The sequence below is a fragment of the Ipomoea triloba genome, chromosome 1 (assembly GCF_003576645.1).
Source record: "Ipomoea triloba cultivar NCNSP0323 chromosome 1, ASM357664v1".
NCBI lineage: Eukaryota > Viridiplantae > Streptophyta > Magnoliopsida > Solanales > Convolvulaceae > Ipomoea > Ipomoea triloba.
In genome coordinates, this window is record NC_044916.1 from 19,438,458 (window position 1) to 19,464,277 (window position 25,820).

Sequence of the window (25,820 nt, forward strand, 5' to 3'; positions counted from 1 at the left end):
TGCGATTCAGATTCACTCGTATCGTTGTAAGAAATGCAGGGCACGATTAAGTGATTGGCTCACCAACGAGGGAAAATGCATGTCGATGTGGAGCGACATGGGAGCGAATCAAGGTGGGCAGTCTTGGCACAAATTTGTGCGACGGATGGTGCAAACCATGGACCAATGATGAGAAAATGCAAACCAAGGACCAGAGCAGTGCACGCTTGTTGGACCATGGTGCAGATTCTCGGCGGTTGGGTAGTTTTGCGAATTTTTTGACAATTTCAATTGATGGACGAATTTTCGACCAATTAGGCGTCGGTTATGGAGTTGACTTGGGTTTTAGCCATGGTTGGCTTAACTCTAGTAAACTTGACTAAGACAGTTGGTCTGTAACTGCCCTGGGGCTATAAATAGCCCATCTTGTAGCCATTTTGTTGTACAGAGTGCATGAGAAGTGTATAGAAACACTGAGGGCCTGTTTACCAACAGAAAATTGTTTTATGTTTTCTGTTTTCTGTTTTCCATTCTCTGTTTTTAATTTTTTAGTTTTGAAAACTTGTTTTACCAGTACTGGTTTTCGAAATTCATTTTCCAATTAGTTAATTATGTACTCTATATATACACACACAAAAAAATTAAAATAAATAAAAAGACTAACAATTAATTAAGACTAAGTTATGTCATGACAAAATGTTATTACAAAACATTACAAATAAAATTGAGTACATCATCAATGATTATAATTTGCCCATATTGCATTTGCAATGTCTTCACGCACTTGTAGCATTTGATGTTGTTGACTCATATCTAATTGTATGATATCATTTCCAACTCCACTAGTGCTTCCACCATCATCATCCAAAATCATATCTTGCATGGCGTACATGCTAGCTAATTGATCATCCATGTCTTTCAACCGTATGAAATTGTGTAATGCACAACATGCAATAGGAATTTGGCTTTGTCTAACCAATGGGTAAGCATTAATGAACTTTAGAATTGGAAATCTCGCCTAAAAGTCCAAAGCATCTCTCAATCACATTCCGCAATGATGAGTGTCGATAATTAAATAGAGCTTTGCTTATTTTGTATTCGTCCTTGGCCACGAAACTCATTCAAGTGATAGGCCTCCCCGCGGTATGGTGCCAAAAAACCAGGTACATTTGGGTAACCACCATCAACAACATAGTAATGACCTATTCATTCGAGAAATTGACTATACTTAAAGAAGTACTAACTTATTGATTTAAATTAAATATGAATACGCTAAGTTAATAAATAATTTAAATTAAGTTTAATCGAATGCTCTAACCTTCGGGTGGCATGGGAAACCGAATTTCAGGCTTTGAAAGTGCATCTAAGAATATGCGAGAATCATTCGCACTTCCTTCCCAACCCGCATATACGAATGTAAACATCATGTCATGCGAGCAAACCGCCATGACATTTTGAGTCACCATTCCTCCTTTTCTACCACGAAATGTAGTTTGCTTTGATGCAGGTGCCCAAGCTACCAAATGCGTTCCATCTATAGAACCTAGACATTTCTATCACCAAGAATGTAATATTATTACATAATTTATAAAAATAACTACAGTCATTAATTTATAATTTTGTACAACTACCAATCATACCTCAAAATATGGATACCATTTTGGATTTCCCAATATTTATGGTTGCACTGGTCCTTTATTAACTGGCTTTATTATTTCGCGTCCGAACCGCACAAGTGCACGTACCATACGCTTCGCACAATTATGTACAGTTCTAGTAGAATGCTAAAACCGCTCAGAAATTACACGGTGTGTTAATCTATGCGTGAGAACTAGGAGACCCATTGCTAATTGTTCCTCCACTTGAACATGTCTTGTATCTTTTAACATTTCTAAGCCCTTCAATGTCTCACATAGACTTTTGAACACACGTGACACCATCCTAAAGGATTCATAACACCTAGCACTATTTCCGTTCAACACTTCAGTTATATAATCCTTACCTGAAAGGATTGAGGTTCTACATGGAGTCCTCTCTATGTCATCCATCAATACACATGCAGCAATAATCATAAGTATCGCTGCATAATCATCTTCATCATCATCACTGTCACTAGAGCTATTGGAACTAGAAAAACATTGTTGTGACATTATCCCTGCAATATGAAGTGTAGCAGACAAATGTAAAAAATAAAAAATAAAAAATTAGCAACAGATCTTTGAATCAAACTGTTATATTAATAGAAAGTGCTAAGAAAGTTGGGTCACATACAACAAGTCTACTCAAAGTCCTAAGCAGTAACAAATCTCATTCTAAAGTTCAAAGCACTAACAACAACAACAGATTAAGCTAATAGTTAACAACAACAACATATTAAGCTAATAGTTAACAACAACAGATTTATCTAACACATTCAAATCAAAGATAACATTCATTCACGTTGCCATTCAGGAGACATTTCTATGAACCCCTCACGGAGGTCAAGATTTTCCAATTTCAGGAAAGCTGCATTCATTGCAGCACGAGGAATCCCACTCATGTTGTTCAGAATCTGAATACAAGCTTTCATGGTATATGGGGCAACAGCCGTCATACTCATCATACTAGCATCTTCCCTGGCTTTTCGGCGTTGTTCTTTTGAAGTCATATTCGCACTAACACTATCCATTGCATTACTTAACTTCTCCCTCAACTTCTTGGTAGTGTCCTTCCTCGCGCTACCAACAATATCCATCATCTCATCCAAACTCCTTTTTCCTTTTGAACTGGTATGACCTGTATCAACTTCAATTACTGATGGTCTTGCATGAAGTAAGAACTCATCCTCGGCAAGGCATTCCTCATCAGAGTTAAGTGGCATTTGCATGGACGAGTTGGCAAGACCTCCAGTGGCAACAGATCGGGCAAATACCTCAGTCATTAGCTCGTAGTGTTTGCAACTATTTCTATTATAAGACTTGAATTTAGGATGCTTCTGTTTCAATGAAACAATTAAACAATTCAATTAAATAATTCACTAGCATTAAACTAATATAACAAGAGTTTGGGGTCATACCGCGTAGAATTTTTGCCATGTATCCTCACATGCCTCCACAGTGTTTGTAAGTGAATTGTATGTTACCCCCGTATGAGAAACCAACTCAGAAAACTGCTTGTACATCAATTTCAGCATGTTACACTTTCCTTTAAGTTTACTAATCCCGTAATTGAGACCAACAGACTCCATCATCTCCCGACCAACATCATTCCAGTCCGAAGGTTTTAATGAAAGTTGTCCAAATGGACTTTTTTTTACTCTTTCATTTAAAATTCTCTAAAGCTGTATAACGGCTCTATCGGGCCATTTTGCCTCTTCCTCATTTGTTTCTTCCAAGTTATTCATCTAAGTAAATATGCAACCATTAATATATTGCAGCCCTTTTAAACAAATATATTGTAGCCTTTTTAAACAAATAGCTATACTAATTTGTGAGTAACCAATAGGAAAATCATTGCATACTTCACTGGAAAACAAATCAGCACAGAAAACAGATCAAAAACAAATTTGAGAATTGAAGTTTAGTTAGATGTAAAATGAAACAAAGATGCATAAATGCATGAAGCAAGTAATATAGTTTATTGTTAGATCAATTTCCAGTATAACAACATTGGCCATACATACATGTCATCATATTTCCAGTATATTCATCAATTTTAAGGCCTTGATATATATAATTAGTAAAGTGAGGTAATACATGACTTCATGAGCTAGTGGTTGCCTCATCAATTTCAAATATAAATACTTCACTAATTATTAATCCTAAATGAAGTTTAGGTTCAGTTGAAATTTTAAGTCACTGAATACAGAGGAAAACAAGACAAATGGAGTAAAAATTGTGTGAGATAAGTCAGATAACAACTCAAACCAGCATCACCGTTTAAATTTCAGAACTATGAGTTGAGAACCACAGTTTATTGTCTATGATGTATAATAACTAGTAGTTATAACTAATACATACGTACAAATTCCTCTAAGAACCACCTAGAGCTCAACAATCTCAGCAGACGAGTGAGAAAAACAACATACAGAATTACAGATTCATTATTCATATTCAAATTTTCAGACACTGAGCAGTAAAAAATCTCATTCAATACCTAAACCCATATATGTACAAATCTGATCCTTCAACAAAAAACGCAGAAAAACCTACAACACAAACACCATATCTAGCACCCTACTATCAATTAAGCAAAAAAAAACACATACAAAAACAAACCTAAAGAGAACCAAGCAGCACATTATCCACACAATAGAAAATTTTAGCTCAAAAAATGTAGTTAAAAATGCACATCATAAACAAAATATACTGAAACGGTAGTCTTAGAGTTCAAGAAAGCTTACCCTGGAGCGAGGTGATGGGCACGATCCAACAGACGACTTTGGTGACTCCGTCTTGGGAGAGATCTGACCTCTGTCTGTCCGTCTGGTAGGAAGAGAGCCGCGTCTGGTACTCGGATCTGAGCGAAGTTCCATCTGAGACTAGAGATCGGAGGAGATCCGCGTCTAGATGGCTTTGGAGTCGTCTCTGCTACGAAGAAGAAGAAAGATCCATGTCGCATTTGCCTCTCTGTACACGGAGTAACGAAGAAGAAGAGAGAAAGGAGTCGCTGGTACACTGAGTAGATGAAGAAAAAGTGAAGAAAAAGTGATGGCGGTAGGAATCGAATAAATGATCTCATCCACATTTTACTGTGCTGCACTGTTAACGCGAGTTTTCAAATTAGAAAACAACTTTTAGGTGTGTTCTTGTTTTCCTATTAAGGGTGTGTTTGGAAAGCAGGAAAATGACTTCTGGAAAATGAGTTATTTTCCGGAAAATGAGTTCATTTTCCGTGTTTGGATGTACTATGGAAAACTGTCTTTAGGTGTTTGGTTCATTTTCCAGAAAATGAGTGGAAAATGAGTAGAAATATATAATTATATATTTTTATTATTTTATTTAAAATATAAAAAATATATAACCTAATAATATTTATTATAACTAAAAAAAAAAAAAAAAAGATGACGACTGTTGTGGCTTCCGGCGGAAACCAGACCAGCCGGAAACCAGAGCCGATCTACTCTGGTTTCCGGCCAGATCGACTCTGGTTTCCGGCCCCCTGCCGGAAACCAGTCCGCCGGACTGAAGGGAGCCGTCTCTCCCTTGGCGTGAAGCCATTTTCCGGAAAAACCCACCTATTTTCCGTGGTCAACGGAAATTGATTTCCGTTGACCACATTTTCCAGATGTTCCCAAACACTCAAAGCCTGGAAAATGATTTCCGGAAATCATTTTCCGGGCTACCAAACACACCCTAAATAGAGAGTTTCTCAATTTTCAAAATGAGAACATGGATAGGTAAACGCGTTTTTTATTTTTTTATTTCTCAAATTTTCAAAATTTTCAGAAAACCAGGAAAATTTCCTGTTAGTGAACGCACCCTAAGTGTTTGAGAGGTGTTGGCCGAGAGTTTAACTAACGAATGAGTCTAGTATATTCGTTCGGGTTTGAATTAATATATGTTGGTCTTCGAACGGTAAGACTTGTTGTGGTTCACGCTATTTTCCTAAAGTGTCCCAACATTTCCCTAAGCTCTACCCATTGGGTGCGAATGTGCAAACTAGACGGTATTGATTTGTGTTGGTTGACTATCTCGAGCTGAGATAGGTCGTCTGGTCTCGAAAATTTTCAATAAAGAAATTGACTCCGTAACAGTTACCAAGCATGGTGAACAAGGATGATTGTTTATCACATTTTTCTTGCTGGTGTTAGAATTTCGAGAAAGAAATTGACCCTGTAACACTATTTATTAAACATTCACATGAGTTGTTTGATAAACAATTGACTCGGTCAAACAACTCAAATTTAAATAATAAAAAAATATCCTAAAAAGTTATTTACCAAACAAGGCAATTTTTATTTAATAGTTAATCAATTTTAATATCCCACATAAGTTTATATTCAATGGTAATCAAAAGACAATCTAATTTGATAGTTTAAACTGTTTTTATCTTATCAATTTTAATATATAAACGTAGGGTTATGCTCTGTTTTTTTTTTTTTTTTAGTACACTAACTTATCCATAGTATCATATAAATATTGTTATTAACTTCTAATTTTAATGCGTTTATTTCAAAATACTTTTGCCATGAACTTTTTACAAAATTACATATTTTTATATTTGTAAATATATTTGACATTTTTAATTAAATATGCAATAATCTTGAAATAGAAGATTACAAGTGTAATTTCGGAACAATATTCAGATACACTTAAGATTACTTGTGTAATTGTTGAAGAGTATTTAGATGCATTTGTAATAAATATAGTACGATTATGTATGTAGGTAAAACTAAAATGACGTACAACATCCTCAGCTGTGTTTACAATCTTTCCTTGACAACAGCTGTTGTGAGTTCCTTGCTGTTCCACACCATCACTAATGTCTCTACGTGAACTGGGTTTGTCCGACCTTCGTACTTCGTGTCCATCAGCTCTAGACTGCATTTTTTCTGCTTGCATCTTGCTATCTTTACAATACTTAATGGATACCTGTTGGTGAACTGTATGGGCCACATTGAGTACAAGTAGAGAGTTATTAGCAGAAAGTTCAAAGAGATATACACACACCGCAACAACTGTAGATATATGGCTGGCCAGCTTCTCAGAGGATAGTATAGACCTATAAGGAGATGCAGTAGTATAACAGCAGCGTGAATATGAATTATCAAGAACCATCTCACGCAACACCACAAGTCAATTTATCGGAGATTGAGAATGGTTGTTGTTAAGAGTCCCATTTTAGAGAATATATGAGTTTATAAGGACGAATTATAAACTAGACCAAGTCTACCTTACACTGTGGATCCTGGTCCAAAAATAACCTTCAAATTTTGTACCTACATAAACTGTTAACTGCAGACACATAACATGTTAACCAATATCTTATGTGTCTATAGTTAACATATTTTGTACTTGCAGTTAACAATTTATGTGTATGTAATTATCATGTTATGTGCATGTAATTACCATATTATGTGCCTTCAACTTGTTTACAGGTACAAAATTTGTTAACTGCGTGTACAGAATGTAACAGCAAACACATTATTTTTAGACTAAGATTCAAAATGCAATATGATCCATGGTATAACAATTGGTTTATAAAGAGTTAGACTAGCTAATTGATTGGATTCAATTGGTCCATGTACATTATAGCCCAGTTGAGTGACCTTGGCTGATTATAAAAGTTTGCCATACAATGTTTGCACCACCACTATATAATCCAAATGATGCAAGAACAGTAACACAAACATTTTCTTACATTTGGGATGTCAAAGTCACGATCCATTGCATCACATACATCAAGGGATATCTTTCGAAGCATTGGCATCTGATCCAAAATCATAAAACAAAATATAGATTTAAGCTACTTGGTGGAGTAAATTATGGTTAAGGCATCAAGCATTCAAATGCCTCTGTTGTCTTGTTACCTTTGAAGCAATGTGAGAAATAATATCCCTCTGCATTCCGGTACCCTGCGTTTTTAAAGTCAAATAAACATGACTAATTACTACATAAAATTTATTATCATTATAATAATAGGGAGCCACTCCTATGCCAGTAGTAACAAAGCCAAATATTAAAAATTGCAAGGGATGGGATACATTTTGTAATTTTGCAAAATTGAACTCATTCCTTTAATTTTGTCAAATTAAAGAATGTACCACATCCCTTACGATTATTATTATCCGGCACTGTAAAATATTCCTATAATAATAAATCACATTCTCCAAGTACATATGTCCCTAAAACAGTCATGGAAGACAACATCTACAGATTCACAGAAAGATGCAAATCTTCCCATGCATTGTGAACACTTATGTTGCCCAGTGCAAATGCCACTATTTATTTAATCTCCATAAAAAGAACAAACATCAGATCGAAAAATAACAAAGATTAGAAGACTCACATTATGTCGTAAGATAATATCTTCAAGGGCATGACATTCTAAAAGTGATGTCACACCACAACTTGTCACTTCACCACAGTCCTGAAAAAAAAAACAATCTAAAAGTCTGATATTGACAAGGCATGAACACAAGAACTGAACTAGATCCCATATTTTCAGTTTCTTCGTATAACGAGTTCCAAAGTTCCTTACAGGAAGTTGGAAGGTCAGTTCAGACAATTAAGATCGGACATCCAATATTCCAATTCATCTGCATAGAAGTCTATAGATACACTTGAGGAAACAGGTATGTTGACTACATGCCAATTAACACACCGTGACAACCATGAATCCCAAGATTAAGCTTTTACTGGGAAAAAAAAAAACCTTTATCTAATCCTGGTAGATACCAAAAGTTAGTTGGGAAGTTGCTGTATGTGACAGTTGCCCTATATTTATATTTCATTTGCAATGAGTGTTGTTAGTCAGTTCTTATGTCGGGTGTTTTAGGGATAGGAAGTTATCAAGATACTATCTTCTCTTTGAAAAACTAAGAAGTAGGATGTGGTAACACATTCAAGTGCAAAGGTCCAATGTTTAGGACATGTGAACTGATAAAGTTGAAGCATCTTCATACAAAATTAAAGTTTTGTGAGCTTGAATCTATGAAGTTTATCAGTGACAATCAGGTAGCATTACATATTGCATTCAGCCCAGTTTTCCATGAGAGAATAAAACGCAATGAAATTGATTGTCATTTTGTCTGAGCGAAGGTTACTTCAAGAGAAATCATTGCCTCACTTGTTGGCCGAATGAGTGAATGACCAGTTAGTATATATATTTACTAAATCTCTTTAGAAGGCCTAGGATCAAATACATTTCTAACAAGCTTAGAGCTTACTATATATACATGCTCCAGCTTGAAGGAGAGTGTTCATATGTTGACTGTTGAGTTAGACTAAGTGTTTGATTGTAACCATCCGACCATCATTTTGAAGTGTTCTCATCTAGCTAGTGTGGGTAACATGTAGATGCTCTCATTTGTTCATAAAATAAACTTAAATACCTTGTTTACTTCCTATTCAACAGTTTTAAATGAATCAATTATTCTTGCATAGCTTGTTACAAACTAAAATTTTCAAATTCTACCAAGGAAGGAAATTTATCAAATATAGGGAGTGATAATAACAATGGCAAACCTCTAGATGGACTGATATCAATCCAGGCCAACCAAGTGAAATAATATGTTGGGACTCTGCCAAAAAAAACAGTAAAAACAAAGAGTTACATGATTACATCCTTCATTTTGATCAGCATTTTCATGTCAGTATTATATATTGGAAAAAATAATCAATTAGTAACAAAAAATTCACTCTAATATTTACAGGCAAGAAGAATCTAAAGATGGGATAATTTAAGAACTACATGCATGCGGAATTTCTTCATGTGTCCTACAGGATGCTTCCTGGAAGAGTCACAAACCCAAATTTTTTTTGGTTGGGTAATAGTAACAAACCTGAATTAAGAAGTGAGCATCCTGCCAATGAAAGTTCGATCAAGTTCACACAATTCTGAGTGAGAATAAGCAGGTCATCATTGGTCATCCATGCAGTCACTCTTTCAAGTTTCAATTTTCTCAAATTTGGCATGCTGAACTTAAAGATTGATGATGAAATCTCACCAATACAATAGCAAAGGGCCAAAACTTGCAAGTTTTTTAAAGCCTTTAAAATTTTTAGCATGATGGAGTCAGATATTACCTGCTACAATCAGATAAAACTCCAGTTATAGAATACAAGCAAAAAGCATTTGGAACAACTTCCAAGTACAAGTAACAACAATTTGTTAATGTAAATGAATACGGAGTGTAAGATTATGTATTTTCTCCTTTGCTTACTTACATTCAGCACATTTTACTAATAGATGCCACTAAATCTTTGCCCAAAAAGCCAGAGAGATCAAAGCCATTGTTTCTTTTTCTTTTTTTCTTTTTTTCTTTTTTTTTTTTTTTGGGTACATCTTATGGGGGATGAGGGTGATACAATTTGAACCAATGTGTACAACTTGGAAAGCGGTTTCAAGTTACCATCAAGCTACACTCTGAACTCCAAGATTAAAGCATTGTACTACAACCTAAAAAGTGTTTTAGTCAAATAAAGGACAGCTTAATATAAAAACCAACCTATTTCTATATCCAACATCAGCTTCTTAAGTCATCATTTGAAAAGGTTTCAATGCATAACAAATGTAGAAAGAAATAACATAATATACTAAACAATGTTTGGTAAGGTAAAACTAGAATGAGTCTAAGGCAGGCCATACTGGAAATACCATGTGGTGTTTGGAACAGGCATATATTTCATGAAGTGATCCCACAGGCTAAGGCAATGCATTTGGGAGCTGAGCAAAAACTTATCATAGAATGTGAACTGTGTGTATTAAACCCATGAGAAGGAACTGTACAAGTATACTATTTATACAAGCTAGTAGTAGGATTAGCCAAGCTCTCAACCACTCATTTCAAATTCAAAATGAGTAGCTGAGAGATATTCTCTCAACTTCCCTCAACATCTTCTAACACTTATATGCCCCAACCTAAAGGAGATAACAGAAAAATAGGATTGGCAGAGAGAAGGAATCCAATAGATTTTGTTTACCGTATCTACTTCTCTTTTTGTCTTTTCATTTTGTGGCTCAAAAATGGTTGCAACAATTAGATATGTTACTTGCAAAGAAGGTGCTGGGGATGAGATGTGTGCCAGAAAAATGAAGAATTGGATTTAGAAGTGAAAGAATCAATGTTGAAAACTCAAATCCTCAGGCAAACTCCAACAGCTTCCCTTTTGGGGCAATCATTATTTGTAGTTATTACGATAAGAAAATCAATTTGACTGTTATTTTTTTATTAGAAATATACAGTGGATGTTCTCAATATCCACAAAATATTTATTTTCCTGCTATTTAAAATTATAACTTACTGTTACCAATATAGAAAACAAACAAATTCTGGGACTTAAACAAGTTGAAAAACCTCATTTTAACCTATGCCTTTCAACATCTGGTAACAGTCATAGATTACCTGGAAATAAAGAATCAAAGTCTCCAACCAGGGACAGAGAGTTGGCAACATCTTCAGCCCATCTTCGCCAAAAGATCCACCCAACCCTATAATTATTGTCCTTAACATTCTAATTGCTGGCCTCAGAACCTCTAAAGAAAAGAATGAAAATCCCCATCCAACTGCAATTTCCTCCAATTGGCAGGATTTGCCAAGTTCATAGTATAACTCACTGTAATGATATGAGAAAGCATTGGACTTCTCTGTCACACTTTTGCTTTCCTCTTGTAAAAAATTTCTACAATCTCTGGCAATGAAACACTTTAGGCCGAGATTTCTCCGGATCACTTGAGCCACAGCAGAGCCAGAAACCTGAAATTCAAAAATGAATCATTCATAAGATGATTTTCTATCCATAAAGGAGGTTGAATCCATCACCTTATAAAGTTTCCCTAAAACGTCAAAGTCAATGCCCTAGTGTCTTTAACCATCTAAGGAAAATATGGCATTCTACCAAGTTAAACAAAGATGCATCTTTTATAAAGGTATATGGATCCATATTGTGATAATTTTCCTTCACTGGCCACTTAGACAGTGACCTAGTATTTGACTGCCACTTAGCTTAAAACTTCATCTACAGGAAACCTGATACATTTACTGGATAACAGACAATTTGAATGATTTGAAGGAATTGAAGCTAAGGAAACTGGGTACATAGAGACACCTTAGTATTCGAGACATCAAGCATCTCCAAGCAAGATCCTGAAAATTTGTCTAGTGCATGATCCACAAGTTCAGTCTCCCTTAAGCAAAGACTTTTCAACATAGGTGTTTGAGATATAAGCTCCGAAAGAAATGTCTCAGTAACACCTACCAAGAAGATAGAACAATGTGTTAATTGAGACTAATTTTAATATTGTAGCATAAGAGAATATCGTAAAGGAAAAGACCCCCTAGTTGTGTTCAGCACCACTTAAAGGAGGAATTGCCATTATAGCATTTCATTTCAATATTTTAATCTTAATGCATCAGTAACTGGAGTTTAAGATTCACACAATAAAGGTTACCGAGAAAACAACCAAATAATCAAGCCTGCATGCTAAAAAATCTTTTAAGCCTTTATCATCAACAAATAAACAAGAAAAGGTTCAAACAAAAATATTATGTTTACCAAGTACTTAAATTGTCAAATTTATCAGGCAAATAATACCAATGATGTTAAAGAATCAAGTGAGAATATGATTCAATAACTCAACACTTTTGGCTCTATGAGTTCAAAAGGACTAGAATTTCAAAATAGGAGCTCCAAAGTATCATGAATTAATATGCATAGCGCACTCTTCAACAAAAGATTGTATAGTGTAAAAGGAGGCTAAGCAATCTTTGGTATCGAAAAGAAACTATAGTTCTATATCCAAAATAAATAATAACATTAATAAATATAAAGGGGCGTAGAAGGATAAGTTACTCTTGCAGCCACCCATATGCAGGACTTGAAGTCTAGAGGCCAGAGACTGAGAGAAGTCTTCAAATTTAGGTGCTGCAGAATTCTCGAATTTTGATGCACCATAGCAAAGAGCCAGAACGGAATTCCGTCCAAAGTAAGTATCACAAACCAAGATTGAGTGCAGCTTTATACATTTAAGCAGTACAACTGATATTCCATCATCAGTCAAAGATATACACCCTCGAAGGTTAACATAACATAAGGATGGACAGAATTCCGTGAAAAAGAAGAGATGACGGTCTGAGATAAATAAATATATGAAAGGAAGTTAATAAATGAGTGAAGACAGTTTTATATACATGTATATATTGATAAGAAAATGCAGACAATATTATAAAATACAAAGAGATAAATGACATTGTTGTTGGGCCAAGGAAAGGAGGGTTGGAATGGACAAGCTTGCAGGACCAAATATATCTTACCTGAGATATCAGTTCGACCCTCTAATGTGAGGTTTGTTATGTTTGACAGCTGCAGTCCAAGATTGTATGAGAATGAAACAGCATCCATAGGAGTGATGCGTCTTGATCTTTGTGGTGCTACATCTGGGTGTGAAAATTTTATAGAAACTTTGGCTGGTATAATTGGGCTAATGTCCACACTCAGGTCTACATCATTGAGTAGACGGCACCTTTGCACCAATTGGTACAACATTGCAGTGGGTAGCTTTAAATAATTAGCTGCCTTTAATGTCTTTAATGATGGGAAAGACCTGGAAAAGCATTCAACAACAGGTTTAAGAAGTGGCATTTGACAATTTGAGATATCCACTTCTTGCACTCCTTCAAAAGTCAAAATTGGAAATATTTGCCAGGAAATCTCAAAGTTGGGCCCAATAGGATCCTCAAAAGTAAGTAATTGCTGCTTAATTTTATTTTTCAAAATGGGATCCATGCTATGTGAAGAGTGAAGCACTGATAAGAGGAGAAGAGCAGGACTGAACTGAGGGCAACCTGAAAGGTCCACTTTCTGCAGTATTTTAAGAATAAACAGTTTAGAACAGGAATTTGTATTGCAATACAAGCAAGGAAAATTGCTGTTGGCATCCTACATTGAATTTTACAACTATATTTCAAATAATGCAATAAAAGAAGGCTAAATAAATAAAGATGAAAATAGCTTTTCCAAGGAGGCACAGAACAAATTCTGAATACAAATGAACAGCATATCTCCTAAAATAAAAATAAAAACAAATTGAAGTAAATAAAAAATAAATAAAAGGGCTGAGCACAACAAGAAAGCTCTCACCATCCTCTATCTTCTTTTTAATTTATCCTAAATGAGGAAAATAAAAACTAAAGCAACTCCAGAAAACTCTTTTCATAGTTGTGGATGAACAGCCTTTAGGAGAGACTGCAGCATGAAAGACCTCCTCCTAAGTAGAAAATACATTTTAGCAAATTCTTAGCAGTTCAATACTATGAGTGTATCTAACCCCACAACCAAATTGGGAATAAGGCTTAGTTGAGCAAAGTAGCAAATCCCACCAGTTATCAAAGACCTTTGAAACCCACACATCCTTATTAACATCTAAAATTGTGAATGAGATGTAAATATCACACATACTCAAAGACTTATTTCATAGCAGATATATAAATAAAAAAATAGTGATTAGACAATGGTTTCCTTGACAAAGTTCAATTCAAAGTTTGTTAGTTTTGACACAATGAACTAGTAGAAGAAATCCACATCAATCAAAGCCAAGAGGATATCAAACAGTGTCAACGAGTGTAACAGACACTTGTCTCCAGTACAATAATTCTAAATGAAACTAAAAAGACCATCAGATACAATTAGGGATTATTTAGCAGTGGATAACCTTAGTATATTTAGTCAACCGGATTCTAAGATGACTAAAGTCTTCATCATCAAGGATGTTTGTTGAGCTTGCAGAAGGATAACTTGCTAAAGTAAGAATGGTACTGATACCTCTATCAGCAAACTCCGAAAAGAAGTTGCATCTTCTTTTCACTGAAACAAGTACCAATGTATATTGAAACTCACTATAAATGAATCAATATTTTGGTTTCCTTAAGTAAGCATTAGAAGGTTGTCATACCTGCAGCAAATGATAAAGGCAAAAGGCCAAAACGGATCTGTTCAAGATCAAATGCAATTAGAATTGTTAGAGGATATTAAGGGAAGTTGAGAGAATAGCTGCTCTCAGTTCAAATACACAGTTCATATTCTACAAGAATCACAACAAATAACTAGGCATAGAAATCTAGAAATGATCAAATCAATACCAGACACACACAGAGTATTCTTTGCATTCAATTGCAACTACACTTGGTGCAAAAGAATTTGTCAAAAATGAAAATCAAGAGATGCAAGTAAGACAACATCTCCAAATAACCTGGTGTACAAGCAACATTTCTAAAAGTACAAACTGCAAAATCACTGTAAGAAAGGCCACAACAGATATGCATTGATAAAACATCAAAAAGATTTCATAATTATATATTTATATTCCACATACAATCATTTTTTTTGCAAATATAGCTTATACACAGGAGATAACATACAAAAAATGTCTTTTCCGTAGTGTCTGTGGTGCTTAAACTAAAAAAGAAAATGAATAAAATTAAATTAAAATATTAAATTAAAAGCTACCAAGCAGAAACTGTTAAAGAAAGCCTCTTGTATATATAGTCTACAGGTAAGCAAACAGCAGTACGGTAATTGAGCTGTTGACACTAAAATAATAAAATTGTTGAATAAAATTTAAAGAAGAAGGAACTAAATAATTTTAGTTTTCCTATTTGCTAGAATTTCTATTCCATTATGTTATAAAGGCTAATGTTAGAGTTATAGGTGGGAGGTTGAGAGGATTACTCTCAACCTTAGGTGTTTGAATTTGAATTTTGTGGCTCTAGATCATCTCGAGTATATAAATACACCATCCTTGTACACTTTCAGATCATCAAGTAATATACAGAACACTAATATATTTAGAGTAGGGTTTTCTCATTTAACAGCTAATATTACTAAATAGAGAATTGGCTTTCATCCCCCAATACCAATGCAAGACTCCAAAAGAAACATACATAAATAAATACCTAGAACACCGCTGTTTCATGTTAGGGAATTCAGTTACTTAAAATTCACAATTTGTATTTCACAAAGATAGGGCAATGTATTCTTACCAACAAACAAACTTCTTGAGATTTGATGTCATGGTCTAGGTTTATAGCATGAAATATAAAATTAAAAAAGAAGATATAATTTATCAACACATTTTGAATCATACCACCCCCCACCCCCCACCCCACCCTTAGAACTTCTCATATGCACAGGCTCACTCTAGTGTAGAGAGAAACTTCCACTGCAAACAAGAAATACTAAAATATTTAAGCACTGCAGAATCACATCCCTACCTCTGCCAAAATGTCAGTGTAATCATTTATTGAAGCACTTGAAGCCCCATACTCTTTGGTGTTGGAAGTAAGCCAAGCTAGAATAGCATCACAAAGATGCTTTTCACTGTGTGAAAGAATGCAGCAGTTATGGTTGGCATTAGATAAGAGAGAGTGTGGATGTGTGTGTGTTCAAAGATACAACTTAAAGGCTTCACCAACCTGTCTACTGTCAAATTAGGATTCTTTATACATGAATATAACATTTCATAAGGAACATCATGGAAAGCATCAAAGGAAATTGCCCACATCTGAAGAAAGAAGGAACCAGATCTTGCTTAGTTGATCATAAGTTGACAGTGAGGATTGAAAGTTCCACAAAATGTAGCTTAAGAAAAAATAAATAAATAAGCTACGAATGACTAAGTAAAATTTTAAGCACTTACAAAGTTGCAGGCCAGATAGAATATACATAGTTGTGGCACAAAATCAATTGCTGCATCATATCGCACTTTAATCTATAAGACACAAGCCGTTATGTGGACAGCAAAGGAGTAAGCATGATCATCACTATGTTGTGCTAATCATTTTTACAGTATCTAATAATCAAAGATACACTTACCATTCTCCAAACCATATTTCCAGATGCTGATCAAATCAGCTAATTGTATTTGAGGTAGCAAAATCCCCTTGTATGAAGTCACACTCTTTAACCAACATTGACACTCCGAAAGGAGATAATCCACTCCAAAAAATAGTGCAGCCTGGTGTCACAGATGAGAAGACTTAAATTTAAGTACAAAACTATTACCACTAATTGTAAGTTTTTTATGTAAACCCAATTTCTGCACCAATGGAATACATCATAAAATATGGTATCAGATTGGACAAAAGGTCAAGGGTTCAAATCCCTTGCCTACAGCCTATCTGTCATCAAAAGCATTTCTGCATATTTTTCCATAAAAAAGTATCCAACAAACATCTAAGGGGCCACATTGATGTAAATATAAAACAATAAATTTCCATTCTTTAACAGCTTAGGCTTTTAATTGAGATGAAATGCATCCTTCAATAAAAATAAAAGTATGGACAAAAAACAGCCAATTACTTGGTAACTACTTATTTTTACAGTTTGGAAATTTTTTCAGCCACTAATATATCTCAGATAAAAGAAACAGAAAAAAATATTTAGTAAACTCACCTCACAAAAAGAGATGAAACTTTCTGGAGTAATATCCAGAGAACATCCAAACATAGACCTTAAAGCATTTATAAATGATTCCATGTTCCAATTGATGGATATACAATCCAGGCATGACTCACTGCAACAAAAAAATTTCATGTCATTGAAATATCTCCTATCAAAGGTAGAAAATAAAAAATGAAAAAGTTATCAAACCCTGCTCTATCAAACTACCAAAGCAAGCATAAGCATGCAAGGTGCAATTTATATTGGCATAATGTGCATGATTTACATATCAGGTTAGAGAATACATCAAATAATCCACTTTAACATGTTTGGTAAAACCATTAAAAGAAAAGAATAAGTATGGATTACGTAACAATTTTTTTTATGTAATGCCTTCTGCGTCTGTAGGCTCAAGCTCAATCATCATTCTCTCAGATGTACCAGAAATATATTAAGAGAGAATGAAAGAAAAAAAAAAAAAAAAAAAATTTNTTTTTTTTTTTTTTTGGGTACATCTTATGGGGGATGAGGGTGATACAATTTGAACCAATGTGTACAACTTGGAAAGCGGTTTCAAGTTACCATCAAGCTACACTCTGAACTCCAAGATTAAAGCATTGTACTACAACCTAAAAAGTGTTTTAGTCAAATAAAGGACAGCTTAATATAAAAACCAACCTATTTCTATATCCAACATCAGCTTCTTAAGTCATCATTTGAAAAGGTTTCAATGCATAACAAATGTAGAAAGAAATAACATAATATACTAAACAATGTTTGGTAAGGTAAAACTAGAATGAGTCTAAGGCAGGCCATACTGGAAATACCATGTGGTGTTTGGAACAGGCATATATTTCATGAAGTGATCCCACAGGCTAAGGCAATGCATTTGGGAGCTGAGCAAAAACTTATCATAGAATGTGAACTGTGTGTATTAAACCCATGAGAAGGAACTGTACAAGTATACTATTTATACAAGCTAGTAGTAGGATTAGCCAAGCTCTCAACCACTCATTTCAAATTCAAAATGAGTAGCTGAGAGATATTCTCTCAACTTCCCTCAACATCTTCTAACACTTATATGCCCCAACCTAAAGGAGATAACAGAAAAATAGGATTGGCAGAGAGAAGGAATCCAATAGATTTTGTTTACCGTATCTACTTCTCTTTTTGTCTTTTCATTTTGTGGCTCAAAAATGGTTGCAACAATTAGATATGTTACTTGCAAAGAAGGTGCTGGGGATGAGATGTGTGCCAGAAAAATGAAGAATTGGATTTAGAAGTGAAAGAATCAATGTTGAAAACTCAAATCCTCAGGCAAACTCCAACAGCTTCCCTTTTGGGGCAATCATTATTTGTAGTTATTACGATAAGAAAATCAATTTGACTGTTATTTTTTTATTAGAAATATACAGTGGATGTTCTCAATATCCACAAAATATTTATTTTCCTGCTATTTAAAATTATAACTTACTGTTACCAATATAGAAAACAAACAAATTCTGGGACTTAAACAAGTTGAAAAACCTCATTTTAACCTATGCCTTTCAACATCTGGTAACAGTCATAGATTACCTGGAAATAAAGAATCAAAGTCTCCAACCAGGGACAGAGAGTTGGCAACATCTTCAGCCCATCTTCGCCAAAAGATCCACCCAACCCTATAATTATTGTCCTTAACATTCTAATTGCTGGCCTCAGAACCTCTAAAGAAAAGAATGAAAATCCCCATCCAACTGCAATTTCCTCCAATTGGCAGGATTTGCCAAGTTCATAGTATAACTCACTGTAATGATATGAGAAAGCATTGGACTTCTCTGTCACACTTTTGCTTTCCTCTTGTAAAAAATTTCTACAATCTCTGGCAATGAAACACTTTAGGCCGAGATTTCTCCGGATCACTTGAGCCACAGCAGAGCCAGAAACCTGAAATTCAAAAATGAATCATTCATAAGATGATTTTCTATCCATAAAGGAGGTTGAATCCATCACCTTATAAAGTTTCCCTAAAACGTCAAAGTCAATGCCCTAGTGTCTTTAACCATCTAAGGAAAATATGGCATTCTACCAAGTTAAACAAAGATGCATCTTTTATAAAGGTATATGGATCCATATTGTGATAATTTTCCTTCACTGGCCACTTAGACAGTGACCTAGTATTTGACTGCCACTTAGCTTAAAACTTCATCTACAGGAAACCTGATACATTTACTGGATAACAGACAATTTGAATGATTTGAAGGAATTGAAGCTAAGGAAACTGGGTACATAGAGACACCTTAGTATTCGAGACATCAAGCATCTCCAAGCAAGATCCTGAAAATTTGTCTAGTGCATGATCCACAAGTTCAGTCTCCCTTAAGCAAAGACTTTTCAACATAGGTGTTTGAGATATAAGCTCCGAAAGAAATGTCTCAGTAACACCTACCAAGAAGATAGAACAATGTGTTAATTGAGACTAATTTTAATATTGTAGCATAAGAGAATATCGTAAAGGAAAAGACCCCCTAGTTGTGTTCAGCACCACTTAAAGGAGGAATTGCCATTATAGCATTTCATTTCAATATTTTAATCTTAATGCATCAGTAACTGGAGTTTAAGATTCACACAATAAAGGTTACCGAGAAAACAACCAAATAATCAAGCCTGCATGCTAAAAAATCTTTTAAGCCTTTATCATCAACAAATAAACAAGAAAAGGTTCAAACAAAAATATTATGTTTACCAAGTACTTAAATTGTCAAATTTATCAGGCAAATAATACCAATGATGTTAAAGAATCAAGTGAGAATATGATTCAATAACTCAACACTTTTGGCTCTATGAGTTCAAAAGGACTAGAATTTCAAAATAGGAGCTCCAAAGTATCATGAATTAATATGCATAGCGCACTCTTCAACAAAAGATTGTATAGTGTAAAAGGAGGCTAAGCAATCTTTGGTATCGAAAAGAAACTATAGTTCTATATCCAAAATAAATAATAACATTAATAAATATAAAGGGGCGTAGAAGGATAAGTTACTCTTGCAGCCACCCATATGCAGGACTTGAAGTCTAGAGGCCAGAGACTGAGAGAAGTCTTCAAATTTAGGTGCTGCAGAATTCTCGAATTTTGATGCACCATAGCAAAGAGCCAGAACGGAATTCCGTCCAAAGTAAGTATCACAAACCAAGATTGAGTGCAGCTTTATACATTTAAGCAGTACAACTGATATTCCATCATCAGTCAAAGATATACACCCTCGAAGGTTAACATAACATAAGGATGGACAGAATTCCGTGAAAAAGAAGAGATGACGGTCTGAGATAAATAAATATATGAAAGGAAGTTAATAAATGAGTGAAGACAGTTTTATATACATGTATATATTGATAAGAAAATGCAGACAATATTATAAAATACAAAGAGATAAATGACATTGTTGTTGGGCCAAGGAAAGGAGGGTTGGAATGGACAAGCTTGCAGGACCAAATATATCTTACCTGAGATATCAGTTCGACCCTCTAATGTGAGGTTTGTTATGTTTGACAGCTGCAGTCCAAGATTGTATGAGAATGAAACAGCATCCATAGGAGTGATGCGTCTTGATCTTTGTGGTGCTACATCTGGGTGTGAAAATTTTATAGAAACTTTGGCTGGTATAATTGGGCTAATGTCCACACTCAGGTCTACATCATTGAGTAGACGGCACCTTTGCACCAATTGGTACAACATTGCAGTGGGTAGCTTTAAATAATTAGCTGCCTTTAATGTCTTTAATGATGGGAAAGACCTGGAAAAGCATTCAACAACAGGTTTAAGAAGTGGCATTTGACAATTTGAGATATCCACTTCTTGCACTCCTTCAAAAGTCAAAATTGGAAATATTTGCCAGGAAATCTCAAAGTTGGGCCCAATAGGATCCTCAAAAGTAAGTAATTGCTGCTTAATTTTATTTTTCAAAATGGGATCCATGCTATGTGAAGAGTGAAGCACTGATAAGAGGAGAAGAGCAGGACTGAACTGAGGGCAACCTGAAAGGTCCACTTTCTGCAGTATTTTAAGAATAAACAGTTTAGAACAGGAATTTGTATTGCAATACAAGCAAGGAAAATTGCTGTTGGCATCCTACATTGAATTTTACAACTATATTTCAAATAATGCAATAAAAGAAGGCTAAATAAATAAAGATGAAAATAGCTTTTCCAAGGAGGCACAGAACAAATTCTGAATACAAATGAACAGCATATCTCCTAAAATAAAAATAAAAACAAATTGAAGTAAATAAAAAATAAATAAAAGGGCTGAGCACAACAAGAAAGCTCTCACCATCCTCTATCTTCTTTTTAATTTATCCTAAATGAGGAAAATAAAAACTAAAGCAACTCCAGAAAACTCTTTTCATAGTTGTGGATGAACAGCCTTTAGGAGAGACTGCAGCATGAAAGACCTCCTCCTAAGTAGAAAATACATTTTAGCAAATTCTTAGCAGTTCAATACTATGAGTGTATCTAACCCCACAACCAAATTGGGAATAAGGCTTAGTTGAGCAAAGTAGCAAATCCCACCAGTTATCAAAGACCTTTGAAACCCACACATCCTTATTAACATCTAAAATTGTGAATGAGATGTAAATATCACACATACTCAAAGACTTATTTCATAGCAGATATATAAATAAAAAAATAGTGATTAGACAATGGTTTCCTTGACAAAGTTCAATTCAAAGTTTGTTAGTTTTGACACAATGAACTAGTAGAAGAAATCCACATCAATCAAAGCCAAGAGGATATCAAACAGTGTCAACGAGTGTAACAGACACTTGTCTCCAGTACAATAATTCTAAATGAAACTAAAAAGACCATCAGATACAATTAGGGATTATTTAGCAGTGGATAACCTTAGTATATTTAGTCAACCGGATTCTAAGATGACTAAAGTCTTCATCATCAAGGATGTTTGTTGAGCTTGCAGAAGGATAACTTGCTAAAGTAAGAATGGTACTGATACCTCTATCAGCAAACTCCGAAAAGAAGTTGCATCTTCTTTTCACTGAAACAAGTACCAATGTATATTGAAACTCACTATAAATGAATCAATATTTTGGTTTCCTTAAGTAAGCATTAGAAGGTTGTCATACCTGCAGCAAATGATAAAGGCAAAAGGCCAAAACGGATCTGTTCAAGATCAAATGCAATTAGAATTGTTAGAGGATATTAAGGGAAGTTGAGAGAATAGCTGCTCTCAGTTCAAATACACAGTTCATATTCTACAAGAATCACAACAAATAACTAGGCATAGAAATCTAGAAATGATCAAATCAATACCAGACACACACAGAGTATTCTTTGCATTCAATTGCAACTACACTTGGTGCAAAAGAATTTGTCAAAAATGAAAATCAAGAGATGCAAGTAAGACAACATCTCCAAATAACCTGGTGTACAAGCAACATTTCTAAAAGTACAAACTGCAAAATCACTGTAAGAAAGGCCACAACAGATATGCATTGATAAAACATCAAAAAGATTTCATAATTATATATTTATATTCCACATACAATCATTTTTTTTGCAAATATAGCTTATACACAGGAGATAACATACAAAAAATGTCTTTTCCGTAGTGTCTGTGGTGCTTAAACTAAAAAAGAAAATGAATAAAATTAAATTAAAATATTAAATTAAAAGCTACCAAGCAGAAACTGTTAAAGAAAGCCTCTTGTATATATAGTCTACAGGTAAGCAAACAGCAGTACGGTAATTGAGCTGTTGACACTAAAATAATAAAATTGTTGAATAAAATTTAAAGAAGAAGGAACTAAATAATTTTAGTTTTCCTATTTGCTAGAATTTCTATTCCATTATGTTATAAAGGCTAATGTTAGAGTTATAGGTGGGAGGTTGAGAGGATTACTCTCAACCTTAGGTGTTTGAATTTGAATTTTGTGGCTCTAGATCATCTCGAGTATATAAATACACCATCCTTGTACACTTTCAGATCATCAAGTAATATACAGAACACTAATATATTTAGAGTAGGGTTTTCTCATTTAACAGCTAATATTACTAAATAGAGAATTGGCTTTCATCCCCCAATACCAATGCAAGACTCCAAAAGAAACATACATAAATAAATACCTAGAACACCGCTGTTTCATGTTAGGGAATTCAGTTACTTAAAATTCACAATTTGTATTTCACAAAGATAGGGCAATGTATTCTTACCAACAAACAAACTTCTTGAGATTTGATGTCATGGTCTAGGTTTATAGCATGAAATATAAAATTAAAAAAGAAGATATAATTTATCAACACATTTTGAATCATACCACCCCCCACCCCCCACCCCACCCTTAGAACTTCTCATATGCACAGGCTCACTCTAGTGTAGAGAGAAACTTCCACTGCAAACAAGAAATACTAAAATATTTAAGCACTGCAGAATCACATCCCTACCTCTGCCAAAATGTCAGTGTAATCATTTATTGAAGCACTTGAAGCCCCATACTCTTTGGTGTTGGAAGTAAGCCAAGCTAGAATAGCATCACAAAGATGCTTTTCACTGTGTGAAAGAATGCAGCAGTTATGGTTGGCATTAGATAAGAGAGAGTGTGGATGTGTGTGTGTTCAAAGATACAACTTAAAGGCTTCACCAACCTGTCTACTGTCAAATTAGGATTCTTTATACATGAATATAACATTTCATAAGGAACATCATGGAAAGCATCAAAGGAAATTGCCCACATCTGAAGAAAGAAGGAACCAGATCTTGCTTAGTTGATCATAAGTTGACAGTGAGGATTGAAAGTTCCACAAAATGTAGCTTAAGAAAAAATAAATAAATAAGCTACGAATGACTAAGTAAAATTTTAAGCACTTACAAAGTTGCAGGCCAGATAGAATATACATAGTTGTGGCACAAAATCAATTGCTGCATCATATCGCACTTTAATCTATAAGACACAAGCCGTTATGTGGACAGCAAAGGAGTAAGCATGATCATCACTATGTTGTGCTAATCATTTTTACAGTATCTAATAATCAAAGATACACTTACCATTCTCCAAACCATATTTCCAGATGCTGATCAAATCAGCTAATTGTATTTGAGGTAGCAAAATCCCCTTGTATGAAGTCACACTCTTTAACCAACATTGACACTCCGAAAGGAGATAATCCACTCCAAAAAATAGTGCAGCCTGGTGTCACAGATGAGAAGACTTAAATTTAAGTACAAAACTATTACCACTAATTGTAAGTTTTTTATGTAAACCCAATTTCTGCACCAATGGAATACATCATAAAATATGGTATCAGATTGGACAAAAGGTCAAGGGTTCAAATCCCTTGCCTACAGCCTATCTGTCATCAAAAGCATTTCTGCATATTTTTCCATAAAAAAGTATCCAACAAACATCTAAGGGGCCACATTGATGTAAATATAAAACAATAAATTTCCATTCTTTAACAGCTTAGGCTTTTAATTGAGATGAAATGCATCCTTCAATAAAAATAAAAGTATGGACAAAAAACAGCCAATTACTTGGTAACTACTTATTTTTACAGTTTGGAAATTTTTTCAGCCACTAATATATCTCAGATAAAAGAAACAGAAAAAAATATTTAGTAAACTCACCTCACAAAAAGAGATGAAACTTTCTGGAGTAATATCCAGAGAACATCCAAACATAGACCTTAAAGCATTTATAAATGATTCCATGTTCCAATTGATGGATATACAATCCAGGCATGACTCACTGCAACAAAAAAATTTCATGTCATTGAAATATCTCCTATCAAAGGTAGAAAATAAAAAATGAAAAAGTTATCAAACCCTGCTCTATCAAACTACCAAAGCAAGCATAAGCATGCAAGGTGCAATTTATATTGGCATAATGTGCATGATTTACATATCAGGTTAGAGAATACATCAAATAATCCACTTTAACATGTTTGGTAAAACCATTAAAAGAAAAGAATAAGTATGGATTACGTAACAATTTTTTTTATGTAATGCCTTCTGCGTCTGTAGGCTCAAGCTCAATCATCATTCTCTCAGATGTACCAGAAATATATTAAGAGAGAATGAAAGAAAAAAAAAAAAAAAAAAAATTNAAAGAAAAAAAAAAAAAAAAACAATTTCAATCAGGATTTAATATAAAACATTATGATACCTGAAGCTTCCACTCAAGAGAGAACGAAAATATGAAGACTGTTCAATGAGCCTGAGCACAGAGAAAACGGAAACAATCATTATCAGATATAAAATTTAAACTAATATAAAAATTATAGAAATAGTTTAAAGAGTTAAGTTTGGGATGATTAAAAAGATGAAAAAATAAAATTACCTTTGACGGTTCGCTTTGATTTTGACGATTTGGTGAGTGAGAATATAAGCCATGTCCCAATCGATAATAGCATCCGTTGATACGATGATCTCTTGGCCATCTCCCTCCCGAATCGTCTGGTCCGACTCGGTGCAGCTGAGAAGTACGAACTCGTCGTCGGCGTCGAGCGCCATGGAGCAGATAGTGGAGCCAAACTGGCAGACTGCAAACAAATTCTGTTAATCCTACTTAGATTAGTGATGAGTCTGGTTAAATCTAGATTGTCAAGAATTTAATTAGTGGGAATGTTTTAACTTATTTGGCCAATATTTAAAATATAATTCCTTTCAATATATATATATATATATATATATATATATATATATATATATATAAAATTATTAGCAAAAAGATTATTTTTTTGTTACAATGGAACCAAAAAAAAAATTTTGAA

At 34.3% G+C, this 25,820-nt stretch overlaps 4 protein-coding genes across 10 annotated transcripts; all 4 read right to left on the reverse strand.

The window, feature by feature from the left end:
* Nucleotides 1-715: 715 nt before the first annotated feature.
* LOC116009958 lies at nucleotides 716-2,129 on the reverse strand. The gene is made up of 4 exons (XM_031249182.1): nucleotides 1,982-2,129; nucleotides 1,298-1,522; nucleotides 1,147-1,181; nucleotides 716-997 (listed from the first exon to the last, which is right to left on the reverse strand). Exons 1-4 carry the CDS (start codon nucleotides 2,127-2,129, stop codon nucleotides 716-718), a joined length of 690 nt encoding a protein of 229 aa, XP_031105042.1.
* A 53-nt stretch (nucleotides 2,130-2,182) lies between these two features.
* Nucleotides 2,183-4,658, reverse strand: LOC116032289. 2 transcript variants are annotated; one of them, XM_031274790.1, is made up of 3 exons: nucleotides 4,361-4,658; nucleotides 3,035-3,361; nucleotides 2,183-2,953 (listed from the first exon to the last, which is right to left on the reverse strand). In XM_031274790.1, the coding sequence occupies exons 2-3, from the start codon at nucleotides 3,206-3,208 to the stop codon at nucleotides 2,411-2,413; spliced, it is 717 nt and encodes a 238-aa protein (XP_031130650.1). In that variant the 5' UTR covers nucleotides 3,209-3,361; nucleotides 4,361-4,658; the 3' UTR covers nucleotides 2,183-2,410. The 2 variants fall into 2 exon arrangements, with proteins under 2 accessions (XP_031130650.1, XP_031130656.1); XM_031274796.1 differs by lacking the exon at nucleotides 4,361-4,658 and having other exon boundaries at nucleotides 3,035-4,253.
* A 1,540-nt stretch (nucleotides 4,659-6,198) lies between these two features.
* LOC116031273 (BTB/POZ domain-containing protein FBL11) lies at nucleotides 6,199-17,187 on the reverse strand. Of its 5 annotated transcripts, none has more exons than XM_031273496.1 (17): nucleotides 17,070-17,187; nucleotides 16,491-16,632; nucleotides 16,315-16,364; nucleotides 16,091-16,179; nucleotides 15,890-15,995; nucleotides 14,572-14,608; nucleotides 14,332-14,483; nucleotides 12,935-13,481; nucleotides 12,474-12,752; nucleotides 11,730-11,875; nucleotides 11,027-11,377; nucleotides 9,464-9,518; nucleotides 9,147-9,202; nucleotides 7,969-8,049; nucleotides 7,490-7,534; nucleotides 7,321-7,389; nucleotides 6,199-6,562 (listed from the first exon to the last, which is right to left on the reverse strand). In XM_031273496.1, the coding sequence occupies exons 1-17, from the start codon at nucleotides 17,151-17,153 to the stop codon at nucleotides 6,383-6,385; spliced, it is 2,469 nt and encodes an 822-aa protein (XP_031129356.1). In that variant the 5' UTR covers nucleotides 17,154-17,187; the 3' UTR covers nucleotides 6,199-6,382. The 5 variants fall into 5 exon arrangements, with proteins under 5 accessions (XP_031129356.1, XP_031129353.1, XP_031129352.1 ...); XM_031273493.1 differs by having other exon boundaries at nucleotides 9,464-9,707; XM_031273492.1 differs by having other exon boundaries at nucleotides 9,464-9,710.
* Nucleotides 17,188-17,545: 358 nt separating this feature from the next.
* LOC116013742 (BTB/POZ domain-containing protein FBL11-like) lies at nucleotides 17,546-25,640 on the reverse strand. Of its 2 annotated transcripts, XM_031253653.1 has the most exons (13): nucleotides 25,388-25,640; nucleotides 25,214-25,264; nucleotides 24,676-24,796; nucleotides 24,097-24,238; nucleotides 23,921-23,970; nucleotides 23,697-23,785; nucleotides 23,496-23,601; nucleotides 22,178-22,214; nucleotides 21,938-22,089; nucleotides 20,541-21,087; nucleotides 20,080-20,358; nucleotides 19,336-19,481; nucleotides 17,546-18,983 (listed from the first exon to the last, which is right to left on the reverse strand). In XM_031253653.1, the coding sequence occupies exons 1-13, from the start codon at nucleotides 25,558-25,560 to the stop codon at nucleotides 18,591-18,593; spliced, it is 2,286 nt and encodes a 761-aa protein (XP_031109513.1). In that variant the 5' UTR covers nucleotides 25,561-25,640; the 3' UTR covers nucleotides 17,546-18,590. The 2 variants fall into 2 exon arrangements, with proteins under 2 accessions (XP_031109513.1, XP_031109522.1); XM_031253662.1 differs by lacking the exons at nucleotides 24,676-24,796; nucleotides 25,214-25,264; nucleotides 25,388-25,640 and having other exon boundaries at nucleotides 23,921-23,992; nucleotides 24,097-24,234.
* Between the last annotated feature and the right edge of the window lie 180 nt (nucleotides 25,641-25,820).